We start from the raw sequence: 27,575 nt of genomic DNA, 5'->3' as shown, positions 1-27,575 counted from the left end.
TTTTGTTTCTGTTCATTATATCTATTTTCAGTTTTTGTAATAATAAAATCTAAAGTGAACCCAAGAATTTCGAAACAATATCTCTTTTTCCTTACAGTTATTGTCGGTTCCCGTTTTTCTGCATAACCATACAATCATATATAAGTTGATTTAATTTGATTAATAAATATGTTTTTAGAAGATAATTAAATCACAGCCACGATATACATAAAAATCTTATGCATAAAATAAAATTCTGGTAGATGATATAAAAGAAAAACGAAAAAAGGAACCTTTCAATGAACTCATTTCATTAACATTTACACCCCCCATTGACAAAAATATAAAATTACAAAATACTTTTCTTATTGGTTTATTCCATTCTATCTCTCCCCTCATTATTTTATTTTTCTTGCAAATAATAAATAAATCATAAAATAAACCCACAATATACCACTGTAAATAAAAACTTACAATGTTACACTTACACCCCCGGACTCCCACTTCCCCCACCCCCATGTGTTTTGTGTTTCAAGCTTCAATAATCAACCCGCAACCCGACCCGCGAACCCATCTGACATCTTCTGCAACTCATGACCCACATTTGCAGTGCACCCCAAATGCTTGTTCGATTTCCACTGTCTATAAATTTCCATCATTCAACTGCAGCCATTGATGATGTCTTGTTTGGAACAATCTCGTACTCACCACCTTCGCCTTCACCTTCACCTTCTTCCTCTTCGTCGTCTTCATCTTCTTCGTCGTAATCGTCGTCGTCGTCCGCATGCTGGTGATCTTCAATCCCTGAAGATTCATTCGTCTTCATCTGCTGATTATGTCGTTGCTGTTGTTGTTGTTGCTGCTGCTGCTGTTGGTGGTGGTGATGTTGTGGTTGGAGGTGGTGTTGTTGTTGTTCTTGAACCACCGCCGGAAGTGGCCATTGCTGTTCCGGTCTAGCCATGATCGGAGCCATCTGGTTTTCCGGTTTAACGGCGAACGCTGGATTATTACTATTGATATTATTATTACTGCTGGTTGCTTTCTCTCTGTAAATGGCGTCGAGCTGGTGGAAATACGGGCAAGTTTTCGAATCCTCCGGTCGTTTCTTGCTGCTTTCTTTAACCTTCTTGTAGTATTTATTAATGTTCTCCCATTTCTCTTTGCATCGTTTAGCATTCCGGTTGTATCCAAGCTTCTTCATCGCCGACGATATCTCCTCCCATAATGGCCCTTTGGGCCCACTTTCTTGATATTTCGTGTCAAGCGTCGTTCGGAGTTTAATCAGTGCATTAATTTCAGCTTTCGGCCATCTCGACGGACTTGGTTGTAGCATGGTCTCTCCTCCGCCGCCGTTATCGAGATTCCTCACCACAGGCGGTGGCGGAGCGGGTGTTGATAAAGATACCGGCGCCGGTAATGGTACAGCTACTGCATAGTGGCAAAGTCGTAAAATTTTATGGAGAGGAGACGATAAGTTATAGATTTATAAAGAAAAAACGCGGAGACTGCACCTGGTATCGGAGGAATTGGTTGTTGTTGTAGAACTTGCGGTGGTGGTGGTGGTGGTGGCTGGGATTGCTGTTGCATTGGTGGTGCCGGTTGTACTGACGACGGTGGTGGAAGCGGCGGAGGCGGTTGGTTTTGTTGTTGTTGTTGTTGGAGTAATTGCATAGCTGGCATTTGTGGGATGACAGTACTCGGGTTTTGTTCCGTGATCTTCTGCAAAAAAGTGATAACCGCCGCATCTTTCGCCGCCACCATGGATCTTTCCTGCACCAACAGATCGTGTTCTCGTTTCATTTTCGCCATTTCTTGAATCCGCCATGCTTCCTCTCTCGCCATCCGATCACGTTCACGTCTTTCCAACGTATCAAGAAACTTGGATTGTAATTCCTCTTGTTTATCAATCACCTCCTTCATCAACCTCCCGAAAAACTCCTTCCATTTCCGCTTCCTATTCCTCCTCCTCTCAGGTGGCTCATCGTCTGAAGAAGTCGATGAAGAACTGGAATTCGTCGACGCCGACATATTCAATTGCGAAAAAGGAAACCCACCAACGTGATTAATATTCATCGACGCCATTGCCACCGCCGGCGCCGCAACGGAGATTGGATCGACGTTGTTTTGATGGGAGACTGAGATATTTACCGGAGTTACAACAGATGGAAGAATTTGTGTAATTGTGGAAGTATTCGGCATTGTAGAAACTTGTGGTGGTGGTTTGGAGAGAACCGGTTGAGGAGGTGGAAGAGACAGCGGCTGTTGGTGGTGGCTGCCGGCGGTGGGGTTGGCTTCTAAAGCTTGTAATTGATCAAAAAATCTGTAAGTTTTTCCATCGGCTTTTGATGTTCGACCTTCTTTGGTTCTCTTGTGGTATTTATAAACGTTCTCGAATTTCTCTTTGCATTTTTTGGCACTTCGATGATAGCCAAGCTCAGCTAATTTCCTGAAATACAAAAAAAAAAAAAAAAAAAAAAAAAAATCAAGAACATCAAATTTTGTTTCCACATAAAATATTTAATTATTTAAATCCCGGCGGAGCACTTGCTAGAATCCGGCCATGGATTGAACAAGATAAATCTAAGGAGATGAAGACAAAACTGAAATGGAATTCGAATTGAAATTGGAATTGGAATTCAAATTCAATTAGCTCGCCGGAATTGGTAGAGAAAAGAATGGTAATTGGATTCCGATAAACCGGAAAAAAGACACGAGCTTTGTAATTCGTTACATAGATCTCGTTTTCAATGATTGAATCAAACCCAGAAAAGAAGACGATTGAATTGATAAGCTAAAAGGAGTAAAATTACCTTGAAACCTCATCCCATAATGGACCTTTCAGACTTGAATCACGAAAAGCAACATCCATATCCGACCGGATTTTAAGCAGAGCTAACGTTTCCTGTCTTGGCCACCTATTTCCACCGGAATTCCGACCACCTTCTTCAATTCTTCCTCTTTCATCTTCGCTAAATCCTCCGCCACCACCACCACCACTAGCAAGTTCAGCCGCGGCCGCCGCCGCCGTTTCATTGGGTTGAACTGAAACAGCAGTCGCCGCAGCGTCGCCGGAGTTTCCAATTCCTGGAGAAACTCCCTGCAGCATCATATGATGAAGAAGACACTGTTGAAAGAGAAGCAAATTACTAGAGATGAATTAAAAAAACAAAAAAGATGGTGAATTCTTGAGGGTTTTATGTAAGATTGGATGTATGGTGAATTTATTAATTTATTTCGGTGGGGATCTGATCTGCCTGTCAATCTCACACCCAAAAAAAGAAAAAATGAAAAAAGATTAAAAAAAAAATGATAATAATAATTTCTTTTTAAAAGCCAACGAGAGAGAGAAAGAAGGGGGTGGTAGAAGTAGTGGCAGTAAAGATGGAAATTATTAAACTAAAAATAAAAATAATAAAAATAATAAATAAAAAACTTTATATAGCTGGGGGAATCTTTTGGTATTATTATTATTTTCTTCCCCTTTATCTGCTTGTTTAAGAAAAGTTTCAGAGACCACCACAAGGGTCACTTTGGTTTATCTGTCAGCAAATGGCACAGATAGATAACTCCCTTATTATTATAACATTATTTTTATTTAGTTTTAATCAAATAAAACACAACTTAATAAGTAGGTAATTTATTAAATATAACCTAATTATGATTATATATTTAGGTAACTAAATCTTGTATCATGTATTTATATAAATAAATAGAGGTATATAAATAATATAATAATATAAGAATAGAGGTAGACGGTAATAATTTAAAAGGGTAATCCAATTTTTTTTTAGTTATTAAGTTTTTTTTGGGATAAAACTATAAAAAGAATTCATGTCGTATGTACTTTTTTAATTTGGTTAAACTATAACTTTTTTTTTTATTGCTTTGTCATTTTGATCATGTTTTTAAATTAAAATGAGTATTATACTCTTTTATTTTTATTTTTATAGTTTTTAATATTTATTTTAACATTTTAGTAATTAAAAGAATAAAAGAGGATTCTCTCTCTCTCTCTCTCTCTCTCTCTCTCTCTCTCTCTCTCTCTCTCTCTCTCTCTCTCTCTCTCTCTCTCTCTCTCTCTCTCTCTCTCTCATTTGAAAAAGTATTAACATGTGTATTGGTACAATCTCTTAGATACCATATCCCGGCTGCTAATCGCTCTCGTCGGCTGGCTATCGATCTTCTTAGGAGCATCGATTTCATAAAGAACTGTGACAACTCCATTTTCACGGAAAATTTAAAACTTTTTATTTATACCTATTTAAAATCAAAGTATTCATTAATTGCGGAATTTGTTTCCAAAATATATTTGTTGAAGTATTTTAGAAGAAATATATTTCATTGATATATAAAAACATTTTGATGTCATCGTAAATACATATACATAAGCATAAACTTGTTTTCACAGACCTCACAATAATATATTATACTATGGCCTAAGAACTTCTCAAATCACTCATCAACCATGTGCTTTTCGCACTTCTATTAGGATATAAAGAAATTAAATGGGTTGGGCTTGGGGTCTGGCGAACACATAAAGTTTCAACCCACAATAATTAAGTTCTTTAATTATATAATTCACATTAAACAGTTCACCCAATTATCCATTATTTTATTCTTACATACTGATCCTAAAATATTGATCTTAAGGGACATATCCTAAGGATTATCATAAAAAACAGGTAGACAATACAGGTTGGGGATTCCTTTAATAATATATGTCAATAAGGTAACCATGAGACGATAGAATACATCAAATGAACAAATAGTTCATTAACACCTACAGGTTACGAGGTTGCCAGTGTTTCCACTCGATTGTCTTAAATAGTCCATGATCGTCATCTATACTCTGCGAGACGACTAACTTATCAATAATTAAGTCCTCTTATCATCATCTCATCATTTTCATCACCCATCACTACCTAATATATTTTATATAAGAAAATACATATATGACTAAATCAAGAAAAACTCATACGATTCACCTAACACAGATACCAAGTAATACATATAATAGACATGCATAGGATTTAATCATCTAGATACTTTATATATATATATATATATATATATATATATATATATATATATATGTGTGTGTGTGTGTGTGTGTGTGTCTGTAACTTGAAAGTAACTATGCATCGATGACTGAAAAGTTGGGCAGCGCTTCATTTCAGCACTTAGCATTTCCTTTGATGTAACCTAGGTTCAATAATCACTAAGTCTTAGTTTAGTCTTTCTTATGACTAATGGTAGTCTAGAGTTTAGTATTTCTTATGACTAATGATAGTTTAGATTTCGCAACAGTTCCACTGTCTACATCAAGATCTATCAAGCAAGGATAAACCAGGTAAGATCATATCGGAGGTAGGGTACGTTTGGTATAATAGTATACTGTTTGGAAATCTCACTTTAAATACCTCACTAAATCTAGCCTAGACATCACCCCTATAAGTAGATCAATTAGTATAATGACTTGGAATCACTGATAAATCTTATTTATAAATTCATAACGATTGTGAATATAAATATAAGTTACCCTAAAAGCAATATAAGTGTAGCTTAACTTACAGAAATATTCCTGAGAAAAGTCCAAAAATTACACTGGTAGAACTCCGACCGGATAACTACTAATGTCAGGCACTCCGGGACATTATAGCTTTGCTAAAATCTTAAAAACTAAAAGAAATTTTTAGCAAAAATGCAGAGATAATCAAGACAAAAATATAGGAAGGTGTAGGGAAGTGAATAAGTAGTTCAAACATATTTATAGGATCAAAAATCAATATGTGTGTCATGCCCTGACCATGTGCATACCGTGCCATGTCCTGGTCGGCCCTACTAGCACGTAACACATGTTGTTCATTAGCTGGTGCAACGTGACCCATCTAGAATGTAGCATCCGAAAAATTAGAACCAAAAGTTTTGTTTTTGTAATAAAACCATCAACCAAACATTATTTATAGAAACCGTAAAGTAAATCAGAGTATATCAACAATCATGCAAAAATACATCAGAGTCAAGTAGAGTAGAAAATCATGGTGTGTGCATTACGATCATCCCGGGTTCTTTCCCTTTGAACCGAAAGTAACTGAAACATAAATTGAGAATCGTAATCACAAAGCTTAGTGAGTTCCCCAAAATATTGCATACCATACATATACGTCAGCTCAAGGCTGTATCGAGTCTATTTCACCCCTAGATCTATTTCACCCATGGATCTATTTCACCCCCGAGTCTATTTCAACTCATATGTCAACATAAGGTTGTACCGGATCTATTTCACCCCTGAGCCAATTTCAACTTAATCAATATTTTTCAACTTTATGGATCTATTTCACCCCACATACATATAACAACACAGGCAGGCATGCATACAACATGAGTAACACAAACTACAAGCACATAAAATCCCTAGTGTACTATAGAATAGTGAGCAACCCACCTCAATTAGCTGCTAAACAAATAGATGCTCGGGCTACCGAACTGGAGAATCCCCACATGAACCAATCAAATACACCACTAACTAATAATTAGGTCATAAATGTAACATCCGAATCTTTGGATCCATTAATATGTGTGTTTAACCTTGAGATGTATGGAGTGACTCGATGAGTTATGAGTCCGACTCGTCGAGTCGGGTTGGTTGGCCATCTGGAATAACTGAGTGAACTCGACGAGTCAGAGAGCTGACTTGCCGAGTAGGTGCTAGGCAGAGAAACCCTACTTTCCCAGGGTTAGAGCCTATTTAAAGGCACTTATAGCCTCATTTGTGGCTACCTTCCCTTAATAGCAAAACCTAAAAGACCTTTGAGCTTAGAGAGAGAGAGAGAGAGAGAGAGTGTGTGTGTGTGTGTGTGTGTGTGTGCGTGTCTTGCTATTTATGAGTGTTTGGTGCATCTTGCGAAGAGAAGAGAAGATTTCCAAGACAAGTGATAGGAGGGTGTTGCTAGATCTGAGGTTGTTTCGCTTCAAAGCTTCTAGAAAAGGTATAAAGCTTGCACCTTTCTCATTATTTTGCATAGATCTCATGATTTTGTGAATCTAGGGTTTTTCCACCCAAATATGAGGGCCTTGAGTGTTTCATCTCATTGTGAGGGTTGAACTTCAGATCTAGACCATGTGAGGTCCCTAGAGTCCAAAAGTCCCTGCTTTATCCAACCATATTAGTGATCTTGAGTGAAAAACCCTCTTTGGGGGTGTGTTTTGGCATTTTAAGCTCAAAATGTCATGCATGAACGTAAAGCCTGTGACTTTACATGATTGATGAGCCTTAGGAGTGTAGATCTAGAGTTTAGGAAGGTTCTCTGCCTTGAAAACAACTGAATGAGATATGAGTCTGAAGGGACTCGCCGAGCCCATGGCCTGACTCGACGAGTCGGTAAGGGTTGGTCCCGATGAGTCTGATTGTGCGATAACTCGGCGAGTTGGTGGTCAACTCGACGAGTTGAGCTAGAACTTCTTGATACTTCTGAGGAAACAAGGGGACTCGGCGAATTGCAAGATTGCACTCGACGAGTCGGGTCAAAAATGGACTGTTGACTAGAGTTTGACTTCTGTTGACTTTAGGGTTGGTCAACATGAGTAATGGAGACCATGGGGGTAAAATGGTCTTTTACCCAATTTGAGAATTAGAGAGAGAAGAATAACTTTTGGTGACTTAGAGTCGAGAATCGAGTATTAGTTAGAGATGTTTACCTTATGTGTTAGGAAGTAGCTAGTTCGAGATTCGAGTTCGAGGAAAATGTGCTTGCTGCTAGCAAGGTGAGTCTTCTCACTATACTTTACCTAGAGTAGTACTTATATGTAACCGGAGGGTCTTATGTGCTTACATTGAGTATTATATTTGTCGGATTAGATGTCTAAGCCCATAACTATTATTGGTATGTATTCGACCCGAGAGTAGCATGGTCCATTTGGGTTGCACTTCACCGAAACAATTTATATGGATACTCTTTTGAGAATAGTATGTTTATGATTTATATTAATATATTATAAGTTCTAATATAGTAATATGGAATCATATTATTTAATTGGTATTGATCAAGAATTAATTTAGTGATAAAAAAGGAACTAATTAAATATGGACTCTGATATATAAGATGGGCCAGGTTCATTTAGGTTGGGCTAAGCTTGCATGGATATTCCATGAAGTTTTTAACCCATGGATCCTACAGAATTGAAAGGTCATGGGTATTTGGGTTTACATGAATGTAACCCTAATCCTCCATACTATATAAAGAGGTCTTTGGCACATGAAATGGCACTAGTGTGTAAGTAAATAGGAGTGGGCCAATTTCTAGTGTGCTTACTATTCTCTCAAGTTTTCCAAGGTGGTTTTGGTGATTTCTGATTCCACTTGAGTCTTCCACACTATTGGGGCTAAGCTCTTAAATTTCAAGACTTCAAGCTCAATGGAAAGGTATGCCATCTAACTAGGCTTTGCAGTATAGTTGCTTCATATTATGCTAGTTAGGATTACAACATTGGAATATTAAATATTTGCATGTATAATAGGGAAAACATAGATCCAAGGTTTATAGGGTTGCATGTACACCATAGGAGTGTTAGAATGCTCAAAACCCATCAGTGGTATCAGAGCCTAAACTTGTTTTCATTTGTACTTGATGCAAATTGCTGAAAATCGAAGTTTGCATGCTGTCTGGATAGTTGAATCACCAAGTACATTAAGGGACTTGACGATTCCATGAGTAAATTCATCCAACTCATTGAGTTGGTTTTTGCACTCGATGAGTTGGACCCCCTGACAGTATATCTTCGAGTTTTAAGGCATGAATTGGTCTAGAATCATTACCTTAAACTATTTTGGTCTTATAAAACCTGTTTTGATGTGGTAATGATTACGGTAAACCAATTTCAAGGTTATTATCAAAATTTCAAATTTATGTGTGTTTATGTAATTCTTGAAATTGTTGATATGATTGTTCATACACTTATGAGTTTTGGTAGATCATAGGAATTCTTTGCAAATTGTTGTTAGTTAATTCTTGATCTAAATGTGTTTTAATGGAGTCCATAATTTGTCCTGAAGTTATGGATTACCAAAAATCATTTCTTTTAAAGATCCAATAAAAAGCCATAGGTTACATAATTGGAGAGTCTTTTCTCATAAATAGTTTTATGTACTCCATAACTTATCCTCAAGTTATGAATGTTCAAGAGTCTCTTCATTAAAGTTTTTAAAACCTTAATTAAACTCATAAGTTATGAAAATCTAAAAGGTTTTGAATTGTTCAAAACTTTCCCTTAAGTGTTGGAATTTGTAAAGTTTCCCCTCATGAATACTTTAATTCCAAATTAAACCCTTAAAATTTTAAAAGTTAAAATTCAATCTTTATACTTTATAGTATTATAAGTTAATAATATATATATATATATATATATATATATATATATATATATATATATATATATATATATATGTATAAGAACAAAGTCAGTCTTACCATTAGTAGGCCTCATTCACGAATCCGGACTATAAGGGGGTATAAGGTTTACTGCATATAAAATGACAGTTTAATGGGTGTCCACTCTCACCCATCACTTCCTTGACTTGTGGAGAGTCGTTAGCCGAATGGGTAGGACAAGGAATATAATTTTCCCTTCATTATAAGTATAATGATAAATATAAAGTAACTAAAGCTTTTATAAATTCCCAATCTTATTTACTTTAGGAAAATGTGAATTTGGTGCTAACCCATGAAATTACACTTTGCACTTTGCTTAAGTCGGTAGTGGAGCACGTGTGGTTAACCGGCACATTAGCTTGGATTTAACAAGGTAGGAAAAGGGTAACTTAATGTTTATCATAGGATCGGTGGAGCGTGTGTGGTTAACCGGCACATCGATTAAGTGATAAACATTAAAGGGTATCAAGTATATTTGCATGGTTATTCACATCTTTTTTGTGATCCTCGGCATCCCAGTCACAAACTTGAGAGGGCACAATCAAGATTTAAACATGCCATTAAAAAGTTCAATGAATCTCAAAAGATCTAGGAGTTTCAAACCAATTAAAGCCTAATTTCTATTTCGTTTTCTTGATGGAATTGGTGAATCGTCATTCGTCTACCTTCAAATATTTTATTGCTTGGATTATGACATCCCTCTTCCAAATTATAAAATATTGTGTTGGGTCCTAGCCTTAATATTTCATATTGGGTGTTATTTTAGGGACTGAAATCAACTAACTTGAATTTCTACCATTGTAGATATCTGGTTCAGACAACTATGATCTTCGCAAATCTCTTGGAACAAGTTTTCCTAATGAAGATGATTTCCTGCGATTGGTTCATGGAAATCATACTTCTCTTCATCCACCTCCTCCATTTATTCTCCCTGACCCACAAGTTTGAAGACTTGATAAGTTCAAGGTCACTCATGCCCTATTGGCAAGCAATGTATATGTGTGCTCACATCTTGCAAATAAAGTCACATATATTGACAAGCCGGGAGAGTTGGGTGTCAAAGTCTTGAGGAAGTTGGTTTCTGAATCAACAATGATTTAGAGCACTGGTGAAGCAAATTTGATTAAAATATCGACTTCCCAAACTTCCATGGACATTGACAATGGTAACATTAGATATCTAGAAAAGCTTTCTCTTCCCAGTGGAAATGGATCGGCCATAGTCAACTCAGTTGACCAAATAGTAAAGAGAAAGGCTAAGTCTGAGATTGTCCCATGTACCATTCCCAAAGGGTCCATATGTTTCTACTACTATAGTAAGGGGAATTGGATGCAAAGCTGCCTTGGCTACCTGAAAGATCTGAGAGAAAGAAGAATCAAAAAGTTTGACTCTGCTTTAGATAACTCCACTATCTAACTCTATTAAGTTCCTAATTGACGATTCTTAATACAAAATATGACTCGGTTAAATTTTGATGTTTGGCAGTATCAAGCAAAGGGAAGGAAACTTTAAGGAAGAGTATGTTGAATTTGATCGCGAAGATGGATTTCAATCGCATGGTTCGAAGATCGGATTCTTGAGCTACTACTTAGGACTTATGATAGATTGCTGAGAAATATGTAATAGCATAGTTTTCATTTAAAGTTGCATTGTAAGGAAAAAGTTTTTTCCACATTTTATAAATAAATAAAATTTTGTTTTACTTTATTTTATATCTCCTTGCAATGGCATTTATGGAAATTGATGTTTGTATGTTTCTAGCAATAATGGAAATATGAATTTGATTCTTTCATTTGTGGTAATGTCTAAATTTACCAAATAAGGAAAGATTCTAATTACCCAAGTTTTTAATTTGACCGAAACTTGGAATCATGCAAGTTGTATAGTATGATGAATGAGAATTTTCTCTTTGGAAAATTAAGACTAATTCCTTGTTCACATGTATATGTGAGTCAAGTGAAGGACTAAGGGATTGAGTACACATTCTTGTGCACTGGTCAAGTCCAACACAAAAGATCGATAAGACTATTCGTCATGATTTACTAAAGTTTAGTAAATATGGTTATACTTACAAGTTGAAGTATAATTTTGAAGCATTGGAAAAGTTTCGATGTATGGCAAAACGAATTAGAAGAATCAAATTTGGAAGAAAGATAAAAGTTTCTCAAATCTGAGAAGGTAGGAGAGTACTTTATTATCATCTTAATGATTGTGAGACCATATCAAAATTCATCCTCTAAGGACATCTTAGTGCATTCTTATGGCTAAGAAGAGGAGTCATGAATTGTTGAAATGGTTAAATCTAAAAGATGAGTCATACTTCGTTCCAAAACAATTCTTAGAGTCATACTCCAAGATTGTGATTTGAGTGACACATCTTAAAGAATGATTATTAACATTTGTTAAATGTAAGAGTAAAATATGTTCTACTATTGTACATTTGAAATTGGTAAGCTGTGATGTTTTGGATAAAACAAAGACTAAGGCTAATTGTGTGAAGTGTTTGTCTTGATCAGAATCCGTACTATCTCTTGAATATTTGTTTGTCAAGGAATGGGTCTTGGCAAGAGAGTCTTATATGTCAAGAGGACAGTAGGAGTCTAAAAGATCCTGAAAGAGTTTCGAGATCTAATCAAGAATAAAACCTGTAGTTTATCACTAGCACACAACTTGAGGTTTACAACCTATCGTGTGTACATATTCTTATTTATGTGCCCATTTCGGTTAAAAGTTGACTATGCATCTAAGTTCTACAAGTTCTTAGTTGTTTGCATAACTACTTGGAAGTAATGGCAAGCCCTTGTGCTGCTAGGTGGCAAGAAGTTAAGACTGCACAAGTTCAGTCCATATGATTTTGGATTTGTCACTAACCTTGTCTTGTGATTATGGTTTTGAAAAATTCACATGGATAAGAACACACACACCATAAAATATAAGTGTCATAAGGTTTCACTCCGATTCATGAAAATGATGGAGAGGAAAAGCTTACACTAAGATTTGAAGTAGATAGCAATTGTGATATTTGCATTATCAAAGTCGTTAGTGGAGCGCGTGTGGTTAACCGGGACACTAACATGGACTTGTGAGAAATGGAAAAGGTCTAAAAAATTGAGACTATGATTACATCATCCCTTTATCAAGGGAGAAGGAGTAGATCCAGAAGCTTCACCCCATTTGCCATCTTTTATGGTAATCAAGCTTACAACTTGGTCTTCTTTCTCTTAGATCTATTTGTCCCCATATTATGAGGGTTTTGACTCAAAAACCTTGGTCCTTGATGTTGGGACTGTAACGACCAAAAATTTCAACATAATTTAAACTTTTCAAAACAATCCATTTTAATAACATTATTACAAAAATGTTTTCAATACATTATTTATCAAAGTATTCCCAGGTCCATTTCATAAAACATAAATGCGAGGAACGGTACGATCACGCCCTTGCCTTGCCACAGTCTCCTGAAGAACCTGAAAAACATTGAACCACAACTGTAAGCCCGAAAGCTTAGTAAGATACCCCCAAAATGCAAACCACATATACGCCCTTCCAGGCTACGACCTTCTGGTCCAAAACATATTTCCTTCCGGCCCATAACATATTGCCTTCCGGCCCATTGCATAAAAAGCATACATAACATAACAGAACATAGAACAGCCATGCATATCGGGTCTACTGTGTGACTGGTCTGCCGTATCGGGCCTTCAGTCCACCGGGTCCACCCTTCGAGTATAGTCATGTCCTTCGAGTCTACAGAGTGGTTGGTCCGCCCGCACCAAGCCTTCAACCCACCTGGTCCACTCTCTGAGTCTACAGTACGACTGGTCTGCCCGCATTGGGCCTTCAGTCGGTCTGGTCCACTTTCCGAGCCTCGGTACATCTGGTCCGCCCTCGTGGGGCCTACAACCTATCTGGACTGCTCGTTGGGCCTTCGGAACAACCGGTCCGCCCTGGGTATCTTGGCTTACAGCACAAAGCAGTACCCGCCTCAACCTATCTCCAGTCCAAACAACCATGTGCACATAACATACAATCATATAATAGTCATAGTCAACAAACCGATCAAGTAGATCACATAACATATCATTACCCTAACCAGGTTACCGACCTAACCGATCACTAGCATAGCATCACTCTACATATCGGGAAACCGACCTTAACCAGGTCTCTAGCATATACCATCCTAGCAACCAGGATGGGTCCTTGGTGTAATGTGATCCTTTCGCTCCTTGGAGTATAATATGGAGTGCTTAGTATGTTTGGTGTGAGTGATCGGCGGCAAATTATTGGGCTTTGACTTGTCTCTATCAATCGCTACGAGAGAATCATAGGGGAAATGAGTTTTCTGGGTCCATTATTTGAGGAGCGAATAACATGGTGATAGCCTGAGAGGGCGACCTGGCCGTGAGAAAGGCCACTAGATTTTTTAGATTCTGGTGAGTCGGAAGGAGTATCATAGCGGCAGGAGGGTATATCCTCTTCTGGTTTTGAGAGTTCCTGTTTGGTTTTAGGTGTCTATGAAGGATGTTAGAGGTGTGGTATGAGATCCTTCGGTGTTACTTTTCGGGTTTTTGGGATTCATCTATGTGACATTGAGAAGCGATTTCAAGGGCGAAATCTAATTCAAGTCGGGTGAATTGTAACATCCGGACCTTCAGATGCATTAATGTGTGTTTTAACCTTGAGATGTATGGGGTGACTCGACGAGTTGTGAGTCCGAATCGCCGAGTCTGGTCGGGTTGGCCACGTGGAATAAATGAGTGGACTCGACGAGTCAAAGAGCTGACTCGTCAAGTAGGTGCTAGGCAGAGAAACCCTAATTTACCAGGGTTGGAGCCTATTCAAAGGATATTATAGCGTTATGTGCGGCTACCTTCCCTTGAGAGCAAACCCTAAATGACCTTTGAGCTTAGAGAGAGAGAGAGAGAGAGAGAGAGAGAGAGAGAGAAAGAAAGAGAGTGCTTTGCTATTTATGAGTGTTTGGTGCGTCCTGTGAAGAAAAGAAAAGATTTCCAAGCCAAGGGACAGGAGGGTGTTGCAAGATCTGAGATTGTTTCCCTTCAAAGCTTCTAGGAAAGGTATAAAGCTTGCACCTTTCTCATTATTTTGTATAGATCTCATGATTTTGTGAATCTAGGGTTTTTCCACCCAAATATGAGGGCCTTGTGTGTTTCATGCTCATTGTGAGGTTGAACGTCAGATTTGGACCATGTGAGGTCCCTAGAGTCCAAAAGTACTTTCTTTATCCAACCATATTAGTGATCTTGAGTGAAAACCCATCTTAGGGGTGTCTTTTGGCATTTTAAGCTCAAAATGTCATGCATGAACGTAAAGCCTATGACTTTACGTGATTGACGAGCCTTAGGAGTGTATATCTAGAGTTTGGGAGGTTTATCTATCTTGAAAACGCCTGAATGAGATATGAGTCTGAAGGGACTCGCCGAGTCCAAGGCCTGACTCGATGAGGGTTGGTCCCGATGGGTTTGATTGTGCGATAACTCGGCGAGTTGGGGGTTAACTCGACGAGTTGAGCCAGACTTTCTTGAGACTTCTGAGGAAACAAGGGGACTCGACGAGTCGCAAGAGTGCACTCGGCAAGTTGGGTCAAACATGTATAATTGACTCAATTCTGACTTCTGTTGACTTTAGGGTTGGTCAACATGAGTAATGGAGAGCATGAGGGGGGGGGGGGGGGTAGGTTAAAATGGTATTTTACCCAATTCAATAATTAGAGAGAGAAGAATAATTTTTAGTTACTTAGACTCGAGAATCGATTATTAATTAGAGATGTTTACCCTATGTGTTAAGCAGTGGCTAGTTCGATATTCGAGTTTAAGGAAAATGTGCTTACTGCTAGCATGATGGGTCTTCTCACTATACTTTACCTAGAGTGGTACTTATGTGTGACCGTAGGGTCTTATGTGCTTACATTGAGTATTATATTATCCTGCCTTATGTTGTATGTTGTGCATTATGTCTTTGTGATTTATGCTATGTGTAGCTTTACACACCGGACCGGAGGGTGCAACGAAACGTGGGACTGGAGGGTCCCACTGAGATACATTGACTGGGGGTCTTGCATCGCTATAGCCTCAAGTGGCTAATGAGTTGTGTGTGTGGTATTTTGGGGAGCTCACTAAGCTTCTTGCTTATCATGTTATGTGTTATGTATTTCAGGTTTTTCTTAAGATCGCGGGAAGACACCGACTTCATTGTACACACCAGTGAAGGAGTTATGTTTTGGTCATCCTCTAGACCCACTGAGTGAGAGTTTGGACTTAGTTCTAATTGAGATAATTGTGGGTTTGGTACAGAGTTAGTGGCCGGTGCGTAGCAACAACGTTTATAGGGACTGTACATCATCCGATGTGAGTCTTCTCACTATACTTTACCTTGAGTGGTAGTTATGTGTGACCGGAAGGTCTTATGTGCTTACATTGAGTATTAGGTTATCCTACCTTATATGTTATGTTGTGCATTATTTCTTTGAAATTTATGCCATGTGGAGTTTTACAGACCGAACCAGAGGGTCCAACGATTTATGAGGTCGGAGGGTCCTCAACCAGACCGGTCCAATGAGCTAGACTGGACCAGAGGGTCCAACGAGCTATGGGACTGGAGGGTCCTGCTGAGACACATTAGATCGGAGGGTCCTATAGGGTTATAGCCTCGAGTGGCTAATATGTGTATGTGGTATTTTGTGGAACTCACTAAGCTTCGTGCTTACCATGTTATGTGTTATGTCTTTTAGGTTCTCATCAGGATCGTGGGAAGGCGGCGGCTCGATTGTACACGTAAGAGAAAAGAGTTATAAATGAGGATCTTGGATTTTGATAATGTTTTGAAAACTTTATTGACTATTAAATGGTGTGTATTTAAAATAACATGTGTTTTATGAAATTAAAAATGAAAATTTTGGTTTGAAATTGTACGGCGTTACATACTTGCATGGTTCAGCCCATGTTGAGTTAACTCGATTGGGTTGAATCTGTGGGTTTTTGGACTTTGACCAGTTGACTTTAAATTTGACCATGTTTGAGCCATTTTGGATTTTGAGGCTGTTTTGGGTATTGTTGGGATCTTGATGGAATTGGTCACTTGGTGGATGTAGGCATTGAGTAAAGAGCTGAGATTCGGAGTCGGGCCTTATGAGTTATGTTCAACATGTGATGTGAGTTTTTCTCACTATAATTTCCGGTTGAAGGCACCAAGGCTAGACCATTGGTTTGATAACCTATTATTCTTGATATGTTGAGTATGGAATAAATATGCATGCTAGTTTTGATATGCTAATCTAGTAGATCTATAGGACTACCAGTGATACAATCTATTTATCTGTTATATGTCGACATATTGTGTGGGTTGGGTTGAGGTTGTACTCCTCTGTGTTGTAGCCAACAAACCCTGGAGCAAACCAGATATGAGCTGAGGGTTGGGGAGGGCATGCCAGACTCATATTGGGGGCTCATGAGCATTCCAGATACGAGCTGAGAATTGGGAAGGGCACGTCAGACTCGTATTGAGGAATAGTGGTATTCAGTCCGAGGACTGATCAGGCCGAGGAGCAAGCCAGACATAAGTGGTGGGCCCAAGGAGCAATCCAGACTTTTCATGTGGGCTTAGGGGTAATCCAGTCTGTTAGTTGTGGACCCATTGCATGTTGTTATTATATATGTTCTATTTGTTGTGTATTGGTATTTTAGCGGAACTCACTAAGTTTTGGGCTTATAGTTTTGGATTATGTTTCAGGTACCTCAGAGGATAGTGGGAAGGAGAAGGCATGATCATGCACCTCCACTAGTTTTGTTTTATGATTTTGGGAAAACTCTGATATTAAACCTGTTTTGAAAACTATTTGTAAACAATGATGATTTATGGGTTGTTTAAAAAGTTTAAAATTTTCATGAATTTTATGGATGTTTCAAGTTGGTATCAAAGCCTTGGTTTGAGTGAATTGGAGGAACACTCGCATGAATGTAGTCTCAAACTAAGGGAAATTTTTAATGATTTTTTCCAATGGTTTTTAAAATAATCAAGGAGGACACGACGTGCACGATCAGCCGGAGCCAGTAAGTAGACCCCAAAATACTATACTGTTATTTGATTTTGTGATACGTTAGAATAATATGCTAGTGATAGGCTAGGGATCTTCAGGATATTGCATGATAGATTTGCCTAATTATAAGATACCTAATAGCGTAGGGTTCTTCTCTAATGGAATTGAAATCATTAATTGTAGTTTCTTAGTGTATGCATCATGGTCATGCTTAACTAAGATTCTATAGCATGAGAATGTTTGGTCTGGCCTTATTTCATGTTCTTGTTTGATGAAGGGCTTAGGGTAGGATCATATATTCGACTGTCTATAAGTTCCAATGTTATGTATGGTTAGCATACACGAGTGCTGCAGGGTTGGTGGAAGTTTCATGGGTGAGTTATGTGGGGTCAGTCGCTAGTTGCGAGATGTTTAGCCTCTTCTCTTCGGAGTAGGGATTGAGTATTTGTTTATGCTGGTGAGCATTGTTAGGGTATTGTGATGATCCTCTTAGACAAATACGGGTAGGTGTGGAAGGTATTATGGGTCCGTACTACTAAAATCACAGGACCCGTACGCGTAACAAGGAAGTCACAACCCATAGGCCTTTGTTGTGAGTTGGTTCCCCTATTATGATATGTGTGTTATCTAATATCATCCTGGTTTATTTTCAGTATGGTGACTACGCGTCAATTTAAGACTGGGACCGGTTCGGGATCAGGAGTTGGCCGTTATGGTGAGTCAACTGCCTTGGATGACAGGATCATGGAGATCTTGGAGGAGGAGGTTTTTGCTTGTTTCCGAGCTCAGTTTCCAGAGATGTTTTGGTATATTAAGACCGACATGGTTGAGTATTTTGATGAGCGCTATGCTGCTTTGTCTGAGAGTGCTGTTGCTATAGCCATTTCAGTCGTTGCGACTGCAAGGGTTGGATCAGTTCAGGTTTTTCAGTATCAGGACTTCGAAAATACGAAGCCCCTGACTTTTGATGGGGTGCGGGACCTGATCATTTTCGTGAGGTGGCTATCTAATGTGGAGGTTTTTTCTTCACTTGTTCTTGCCCAACTGACCAGAAGGTCAGGTACGCTCTGAACCTTCTGAGGACTGGAGTGAATGATTGGTGGAAGCTTGCTACTAGTTGATATTCTACTGAGCAGAGAGTTCTGTGACTTTGGAGCAGTTCTCTAAGATGTTCCACTCAAGGTTTGTGCTGCTGGTAGACCATGAGAGGTTGGACCAGGAGTACCTGGATTTGACGCAGGGCTCAAAGTCGGTGACGAAGATCACCAAGATGTTTACAGTAAGGGATATGTTTTGCCTTGAGTTTGCAAAATTTAAGTAGGCTCAGATGACCCATTACTTGAGCATGCTTAAGATGGAGATTCGAAAATTTGTGTCCACTTAGAGCTATGGTTCACTGTTGGAGATGCAGGAGGTTGCCAGACAGCGTGAGATTCAGATTGATTTGCAGACGAGAGATCAGAGGACGGCCACGATGCAGTCGCAGCCTACGCTAAAGCAGTTTAAGACAACTGGTGTCAAATATGGGGACCGGAAGGGTCACACATGTGGGAAGTGAGGCAAGGTGCATGAGGGTGTTTTTTGATCGTTATCTGGGTGCCACAATTGTGTCCAACAGGGCCATATGGTGACAGATTGCTGCCAGCATGCCCAACACTCAGTTGCTTGATTTGTTATCATTGTGACCAGGTTGGCCATGTGAAGGCCAATTGCCCATCACTTGCTGCTAGGCCGGTGCAGGTTTCAGCACCAGCTACTTTGAGGATCACTAATGGGAGTCAGGGCATGGCGGAGCCCACGAGGGCTCGAGGTCTCACTTTCCATCTCACTGCCGAGGAGGCCAGGGCAGCTCTAAATGTTGTGAGTGGTATATTTCTATCTATTATTCTATGGATTATGTTATGTCATGAGCTTATCTATGTGACTCTATTAGGTATGTTCCTAGTGAACTCTTTGCATGCTCTAGTGTTGTTTGAATCGGGAGCGAGTCAGTCTTTTGTGCCTCGATATTTAGTAAAGAGTTTGATATGCCCATTGAAGAGTTAGAGTGTCCGTTGCGAGTTTTTATCGCCAACGAACACAAGGTTTCTGCATCATTAGTATATTAGGGTTGTGTTCTAGAGATCTTTGGGGTGCCTTATCCGATCGATTTGATCCCTATTCCCATGAGGGATGTTTTCATGATTGTGGGTATGGACTGACAATGCCAATTTGGTGCAATGATTGATTGTGAGGGCCATTGTTTGGTAGTTCAAACTATGGAGAGGGCACCAGGTTGGATTCAGGGTTTTGTTCTTTAGCCAGAGCTTAACAGTATATTCAACACGGGTGTGCCGGTTATCTGGCTTATGTGGTAGATACGCGTGTTGGGGGTCTGGTTTCAATTTTAGAGGTCCCGGTTGTTAGGGAGTTTTCCGATGTGTTTTCCGAAGGATTTACCCAGTGTGCATCCTGAGAGGCAGGTCGAGTTCATGATTCACATAGTGCTAGGTGTGGCCCTGATTGTCAAGGCGCCATACCACTTGGTACTGCATGAGATGTCATCTCAGATACAGAAGCTGCTAGGCAAGCAGTTCATCAGACCAAACAATTCTCTGTGGGGGCGCCGATTTTTTTTGTCAAGTAGAAGGATGGTTCACACCGGATGTGCATTGATTACCGGGAGATGAACAAGTTGACGTTGAAGAACCGTTATCCCCTTCTGCTTATTAATGAACTCTTTGATCATTGTAGGGTGCATCTTGGTTCTACAAGATAGATCTGATATCTAGGAATCATCAGGTGAGGTTAAGAGAGGACGACATGGAGAGACCACGTTCAGAACTTGTTATGGGCATTATGAGTTCGTGGTGATGCCATTTAGGCTCACCAATGCGCCTGTAGTATTTATGGAATTGATGAATTGAGTATGCAGGTTGATGCTCGGTCATTGGGTTCCTGTATTTATTGATGATATCTTGGTATATTCCAAGACCAGAGAGCAGCATGTGGAGCATCTTCGTGAGCTTCTGGGGGTTTTGAGGTGAGAACCACTTTATGCTAAGTTCTCGAAGTGTGAGGTTTGGTTACAAGAGGTTCAGTTCCTTGCACACCTCATTAATCAGGATGGGATATTAGCCGATCTAGCCAAGATCGATGCTGTGATGTAGTGGGAGGTTCCAAAATCTCCCTTAGATATCAGGAGTTTCTTGGGTTTGGCAATGTACTATCAGAGATTCATTTAGGATTTCACCAAGATTCTAGTACCCTAACTCGTTTGATGAAGAAGGGGGTGGATTTACGGTGGTGCCCTGAGCAGCATTCGACATTATAGACCCTTTGACAGAGATTATGTGAGGCCCTGGTTTTGACCCTCCTAGAGGGAACTAAGGATTTTGTGGTATTTCTATGATGCATCCATCACCGGTTTATTGGGCGAGGTTGGTAACAGGGTTATGGGGCGAACCGAGGTGGTCCTTTAGACTATAGAGATGATCTAGCAGATCAGGCAAAGATTGCAGACTGCTCAGAGTCGGCAGAAGAGCTATGCCGATCGACACTGATCCAAGTTGGAGTTTCGGGTCAGCAAAATGGTGTTACCGAAAGTCTCACCTTGGAAGGGCATGATTCTCTTTAAGAAGATGGGGAAATTGGGTCCCTGGTATATTGGGTCATTTCAGGTTATTGTCAAGGTTGGCAAGGTTACTTATAGATTGGATCTTCCTGAGGAGCTCAGCCAGATTCACAACACTTTCCATGTTTCGCAGCTACGAAAGTGTGTATTGGTTGAGGATTCAGTGGTTTCATTGGATGATATTCAGGTGGATGAGTGCCTGAACTATGTTGAGAGGCCAATAGCTATTTTGGAAAGGAGGGTAAAGGTTTTGTGTAGCAAGGAAGTCCCTTTGGTAGAGGTACGATGGCAGCACCGGAGGGGCTTCGAGTGGACATAGGAGTCGGAGGCTGAGATGCGGGAGCATTACCTAGATTTGTTCTCTGCAACAGACTTCGAGCAAAAAGTCTAATTCAAGTGGGGGTGAGTTGTAACACCCCAGTTTTTAGGTATTTTTAAAACCATCCCTTAGTTTTAAATTATGTCATTTTGGTCCTTCGATTGGAAGGAAGTAGCCATGGAAAGCCTTAGTGGAAAGATTGTAATTTTAGGGCAGGATGTGTACGCTAAGTGTACATGTGGGTATGCTAAGCATACAAAGGTGCACCCTAGTACGCTGGATGTACATATATGTACGCCGGGTGTACTTATGTCTGAAGGAAACCTGAATTTTTAGGGTTTGTGGAGTATTTAAGCATCTTTATTGATCATTTATCCCCACCTTTTCAGCCTCCAAAGCCCTTGAGTCGTTTTTGGAAAACCCTAGTCCTTTAAGAGTGTTTTTGAGCTAAAAAGTGTGTTCTTGGTGTGCTTAAGGAAGAAGGAGTTGCATCAAGGAGTTAGAAGTTGAAGTAAACTTTTGGATCTTAGATCATCACCATCTTCGGAAGCTCCATAAGGTAAAAAGTATTCACCTTGATGCTTTCTTTGCATGGATCTCATTTTGGTAGCTTTATGCTGTTCTTCTTGTCTCAAAAGTCCCATTCTTATGCATGTTTGGTTTTGGAAAATTTCGGTTGTTCTTTCAAAACCTAGGAAGGGTCCTAAGCCATAAAAATGAGGTCCCTTTAGCTAGTTTGGCTCCATGCTTCTTGTGGAAGGTCTTAATGAATTAAGACCTTGCATTAAGGACCTTTCGGACATGAAAACTCATAAAGTTGGGAACTTTATGACCCTATTATGCCTATGGATGTTAGATCTGAAGTATGAGCTTAAGTGCTAAAGCCTTTAAGCACTTAATGAAGAAGTTAGATCTGTGAGGGTACGCCCCGTGTAGCCTGGTGTACGCCTTGCGTACCTGGTCAGCCACCCCAATGGTAGTTCACTACGACGCCTTGTGTACGCTGAGTGTACATTCAGAGTACGCCCCACATACTCGCATGGGTCAGCCCATATTGAGTTAAGTCGGTTGGGTTGACTCAATGGGTTTATAGACTTTAACCAGTTGACTTTAAGTTTGACCATGTTTGACCATGTTTGAGCTAGTTTGATTTTTCAGGGTATTTTGGGTATTGTTGAAATTTTGATGGAATTGGTCACTTGATGGATGTAGCCGTTGAGTAAAGAGTTGAGATTCGGAGTCAGGCCTTATTAGTTATGTTCAGCTTGTGAGGTGAGTTTTCCTCACTATACATTTATGCTAACATCCCGGGTGAATCCAAGATCTTGTATTTGTTAAATATCTTAGGATTTCCTTGTTTTGTAATACCATATACATGTATCTTGGGACCAACTAGAAAGGAATAAAACCAGGTCAATAACATGTGTTCAAAGCCTTCTGAACGCTAAAGACCATCAAGAAAACCGGATCAAACATAGATCAAGGAAGATCAATAGAATATCAAATTATTCTTATTATCACTATATATAAAATCCCGACTGATCATTATACATGAACACATTCTCACTTCTACTCTTACCTTTATTCTCTCGACACTTGATCATTTTTGTATTTACATCATGATCAGCTAGCAATTGTAATCACATTTTTATTAATATTAAGTTCTAAGTCAAGCGATTTTAATTATTTATTGTTGTTTAACCGATTACAATATTTTGTCATATTTACCTGATTGTTTATCTGATTTCATTGTCAAAACTATCAAAATATTTTATTGTATCTTGATATATATTTTTTAATATCTTAAGAATAATTGTCTAAATTCATCCATGTTTCGACTTTAACACTATTTTGTCCCAAACATTTCAAATACACTTATTTGCTCTTTGGAACATATCAATTCTATTAAACAGTTCCCGAATATTAAAGTTTTCTTGTCATGATCTTGGACACAATTAAAATCTTCGACATATTTCAATATTTCAAACACTTTAATTTTACATATTTTATTTTAAATATCAAATCATACTTACTAATTTGTTTATGAAATTGACTTATTAATTTTGACCGAAACAATAGTGCATTGGAGATTGAAAAATATAATATTAAAATTTAACAATATTACTATTACATTGGAGATTGAAAAAGATAATGTTAAATTTTAAGTAATAATTAAATTTAAAAATTCATAAAAACTATTAATTAATATATTTCAGTATAAATATAATAATTCAAACCTTATAATATATTATCCGTTAAAAATTGAAAGATTTTATTTACTATTTGGTGGTTTGTTTTTGAAAGAAAATATCCATTATTGTTCTAGTCGACGCATTAATCAACAAATGTATTTGAAATAAATATGTAACCGAAACAACAATTATACTAGTCTCTAAATCAAATAAAAAATGTATTTTCAAGAGGTAACTAATGCGATGACAAGTATTGCCTATAGTATTCTTTAATAATATCCTTAAGATTTCACACATATAATTAGTCGCGTGTCCTCATTATATATATTAGACAAAAAAATAATCTTTTATTTAGCATGTCTTTTGTGAAAAAAAAAAAAAAAAAAAGATAAGTTTATTATTATAATTTTCTTGATTAATTCTATTTAAGTGTATATTGTTTTCAATTAAACCTATTTATTTATAAATTATTCCCGGAACGGTTTTAGAACAATTTAGAAAAGTAAAGAATTACATTCTATGTATATTTATTACTACGTATATAACTCATACTATTTTTTATATAGAAAAAAGTCACGGTCTATATCATATATTTTTCATTGATTTAATATATATATATATATATATATATATATATATATATATATATATATATATATATATATATATATATATATATATATATATGATTATTTAAATTTACTAATTTTATAAAGATGCTGAGTATTATACAAGGTGTGTACTGTGGAATAAAAATAAGAAAAAACAGAAAATATAAAATACGAAGGTAATTCTGTCCTGCTAAATTTAGTTAAAAAGTAGGACCTACGTAGCTTACATTTGCTTTCGGGCTTTGTTTTTTGGATTTCAGTGGGTGTTTGTGTTTGCCTTACAATAGAAACCCTTTTCGGCTCCATGTGAATTGACCTTTTTACCCATAACATGCTTCACATTTATTTACCCTTTGCTGTCCATCCTATCTTCTCTTCTCCTCTTCTACCCACCTTCCCTAATCATTCAATCATTTATTTTCTATTTTATTTTATTTTATTTCATTTCATTTCTTGTATTTTCACAACCTTAACATTCATTTTTAATTCATTATACAAACATTAAATGCATATGAGAGTGATATTTACTTTATCATAATCAAGATAATAACATAATATAATATTTTTATCAAACATTTTATTATAGATTGCAAAACCAATATTGTAAAATTTTCAACTAGTCTTCGATTAATTTTTAAGTAGTTTCTAGGTTTTATATGACCATCTAAACGATTAATCCATACCTATACAATTGCTAAAACTTTAAGAATCAATGAATTTTTAGTACACTGAAGCCGTTATATGTCTTAATAGAAACTATTTGATGAACGATTAATATATTGTATTAGTCATATTAACATATTTTGTTATGATACTATTGGTATTTACCTAATTTGCTATAATAATATACATTTAATTTTCTAAAATTTATCTGATTTATAATTTAGTTGTCCGACCAGTCGGTGATTAATCTCCAATTAATCCCTAATCGTTAGTTGACCAACTAAATATCGACTAACGATTTTGACAATCTTAATTATGATTGATTTGTTATTTTAAAAACATGAGAAATTAAATATTCTTCTACTTTTTTTCCCTACAAATCCTCATTTAACTGATAACATGCGTCATATTAGTATATAAAAATATCGTTAAATTTTATTAAATAAACATTAAATGTTACACATGTCACCATTTAATTGGGTATGAGGATTTGTAGGAACAAAAAATATAAATATATTTAATTTCTCAACTAGATTGTTTATGATTGACAAGAAATCATTCAATTTCCTAATTTTCTATCTCATAACTATAATTAACCGGTGCTATTATAAGTTAATAATGTCGGAACCAATGCTAAAAATATAGGCTATTAAGTATTAATAAAGTGAGATTTTTCTCATATTGTTAAAACAATTTTCGTTGTGTATAACTTAATTAGACGGGAAATTACCTTTTTTACATTTGTCTTTAACCAGATTGATGTTTTTCGGTTTTCTTCTTGCTAATTTTGTGTTTTCCATGTGTATTTTCCAACAAGGGTCCAATACACTTTTTAAATATGTTATATATTCTTAATATAAAAGATGAGACTCAACAACGTGAACAGATCGCCTAACATTACATAAAGAGGTGTATACCAAAATTAGTAAATTTATTTGAATGATACTGCCTAACGATCTCTTGTTTGTATACGATGGCATATCGTCATACATATGAAAAAGACGATAATTCCGTGTATAATACACTTACCTCTATATGATGTCAATATCATTTAACATAACAAATATGTACCATTTTTAGACATCAACAACAACAGTAGATTTCAGAAATCTCATTAACAAGGTAGAGAGAGATAAATGTTGACACTTTTTATCTCTATAAATAATAGAACCGTGTTATTTCACATGATTATAATTATAATTAAGAATGAAAGTAATTTTTTAGAAAATATGTTAAAATTTTAAATAACTATAGATTTAACAAAATAATTATAATTTGGAATGAAAGTAATATTTTAGAAAGGTTATAAATATTTTTTGAACCAATGAATGTACAAAACATGATATGTTTATAAATATGCACTAACATCTTAGGTGAGTTGTATTTTTATAATTTCTCTCTTGAAAGTGAGAATGCTTAGGACTAAGGTTTGCCCTTTTTATTCAAAGAACATAATTGATAAATAATCATTAGTAATGTTTTTATGTGTACACTAAATCTTTTAAACCTACAAAAATTAATAATATGTAATAACCTAAAGTTGAATTTATATATTGCAATTCATATAATATTAGGTGATAAATATATTTTTTTAAATTAAAGAAACGTAAGAATAGTTTAAAAATAAAGTAAATTATACGGATGGTCCCTGTGGTATGAGATAATTTGCACATTTGGTCTCTAGTTTATTTATTTTAACTCGGATAGTCCTTATGGTTTCATTTTGTTGCGTGTTTTGTCCCTAACCGGCTTGAAATAACCAATATACAATTGTCTATTATTTTAGTTGTTTTTGTTCTTTTATTATTATTATTATTATTAATTTCTTTAATAGATGTGGGTCCATCACCTTCACCCTTACCCTAACCTCCCTCCACTCTCACCCTCTTCTCTTGAAGGACTATCGATATTCTCATACCCCTACCTCATTCATGTCACATGCAACCTTTCAATCTTCATCTTGGCATAGAAATCCAATATACATTAAACCACCAAAAACATAATGTAACACCCCCCTCTGGCACGTATCACAATATTGTCTGCTTTGGGAAGTCCTCGTGCCGAGTGGCCCAAAGCGGACAATATTGTGATACGTGCCAGATTGGTATCAGAGCGTTGTTTAAGCAGATTAGGTGTTTCCGTAAACACTTAAGCTTAAACGGAAGGATCGTGAGGTAACCTAATGACTAATTTAGAACATATCTTACTAGTAGGCATCATGTCCTCAAGGATATCATGGAGGCTTACTAAGGTAACACTAGAGCGGGAAGATATTCCACTTGGAGCCTAAGTTGCTGCACTCGGAGAAGTACTAGAGACTCTTATAAACCCTACTTCTAGTTGTTAGCACGGCTAGGGTCGAGGTAGAGGTAGGTGTAGGGTAAGAGGTCTAGGAGTCATCATAGCACCTGTATGAGCAAAATTGGTGAAACTGAGCTCTAACTCCAATGGAGGTCGTGGTCGGGGTCACGATTGCAGACAAGGTCGTGCAACAAATATGGTTACTCGAGAATAATTAATTGAAGAGATTGCTTAGGATATGCAAGCTACACTGTCAAATGTAAATGTTCAGGACCGAGATGCGCTATAGAATGTGAACGGTGGTAACAGGGTTGATGAAGAGGAAGGCTATGGATATGGTATGTCAGTTTCAATTTCTAACACTAGTGTTGCACTACGATCACGTAAAGATGTAAACGACAAATGATGAGGTAATT

The 27,575-nt window shown here is 37.3% G+C and overlaps 1 protein-coding gene across 1 annotated transcript; it reads right to left on the bottom strand.

Moving 5' to 3' along the window:
* Positions 1 to 248: 248 nt before the first annotated feature.
* LOC144999763 (trihelix transcription factor DF1-like) lies at positions 249 to 3,237 on the bottom strand. Its single transcript, XM_078958929.1, has 3 exons — positions 2,790 to 3,237; positions 1,491 to 2,425; positions 249 to 1,407 (listed from the first exon to the last, which is right to left on the bottom strand). The coding sequence occupies exons 1-3, from the start codon at positions 3,086 to 3,088 to the stop codon at positions 635 to 637; spliced, it is 2,007 nt and encodes a 668-aa protein (XP_078815055.1). The 5' UTR covers positions 3,089 to 3,237; the 3' UTR covers positions 249 to 634.
* Between the last annotated feature and the right edge of the window lie 24,338 nt (positions 3,238 to 27,575).

The sequence above is a fragment of the Lactuca saligna genome, chromosome 6 (assembly GCF_052625555.1).
Source record: "Lactuca saligna cultivar CGN05327 chromosome 6, ASM5262555v1, whole genome shotgun sequence".
Taxonomy (NCBI): domain Eukaryota; kingdom Viridiplantae; phylum Streptophyta; class Magnoliopsida; order Asterales; family Asteraceae; genus Lactuca; species Lactuca saligna.
This window is presented reverse-complemented; position numbering and strand designations above follow the sequence as displayed.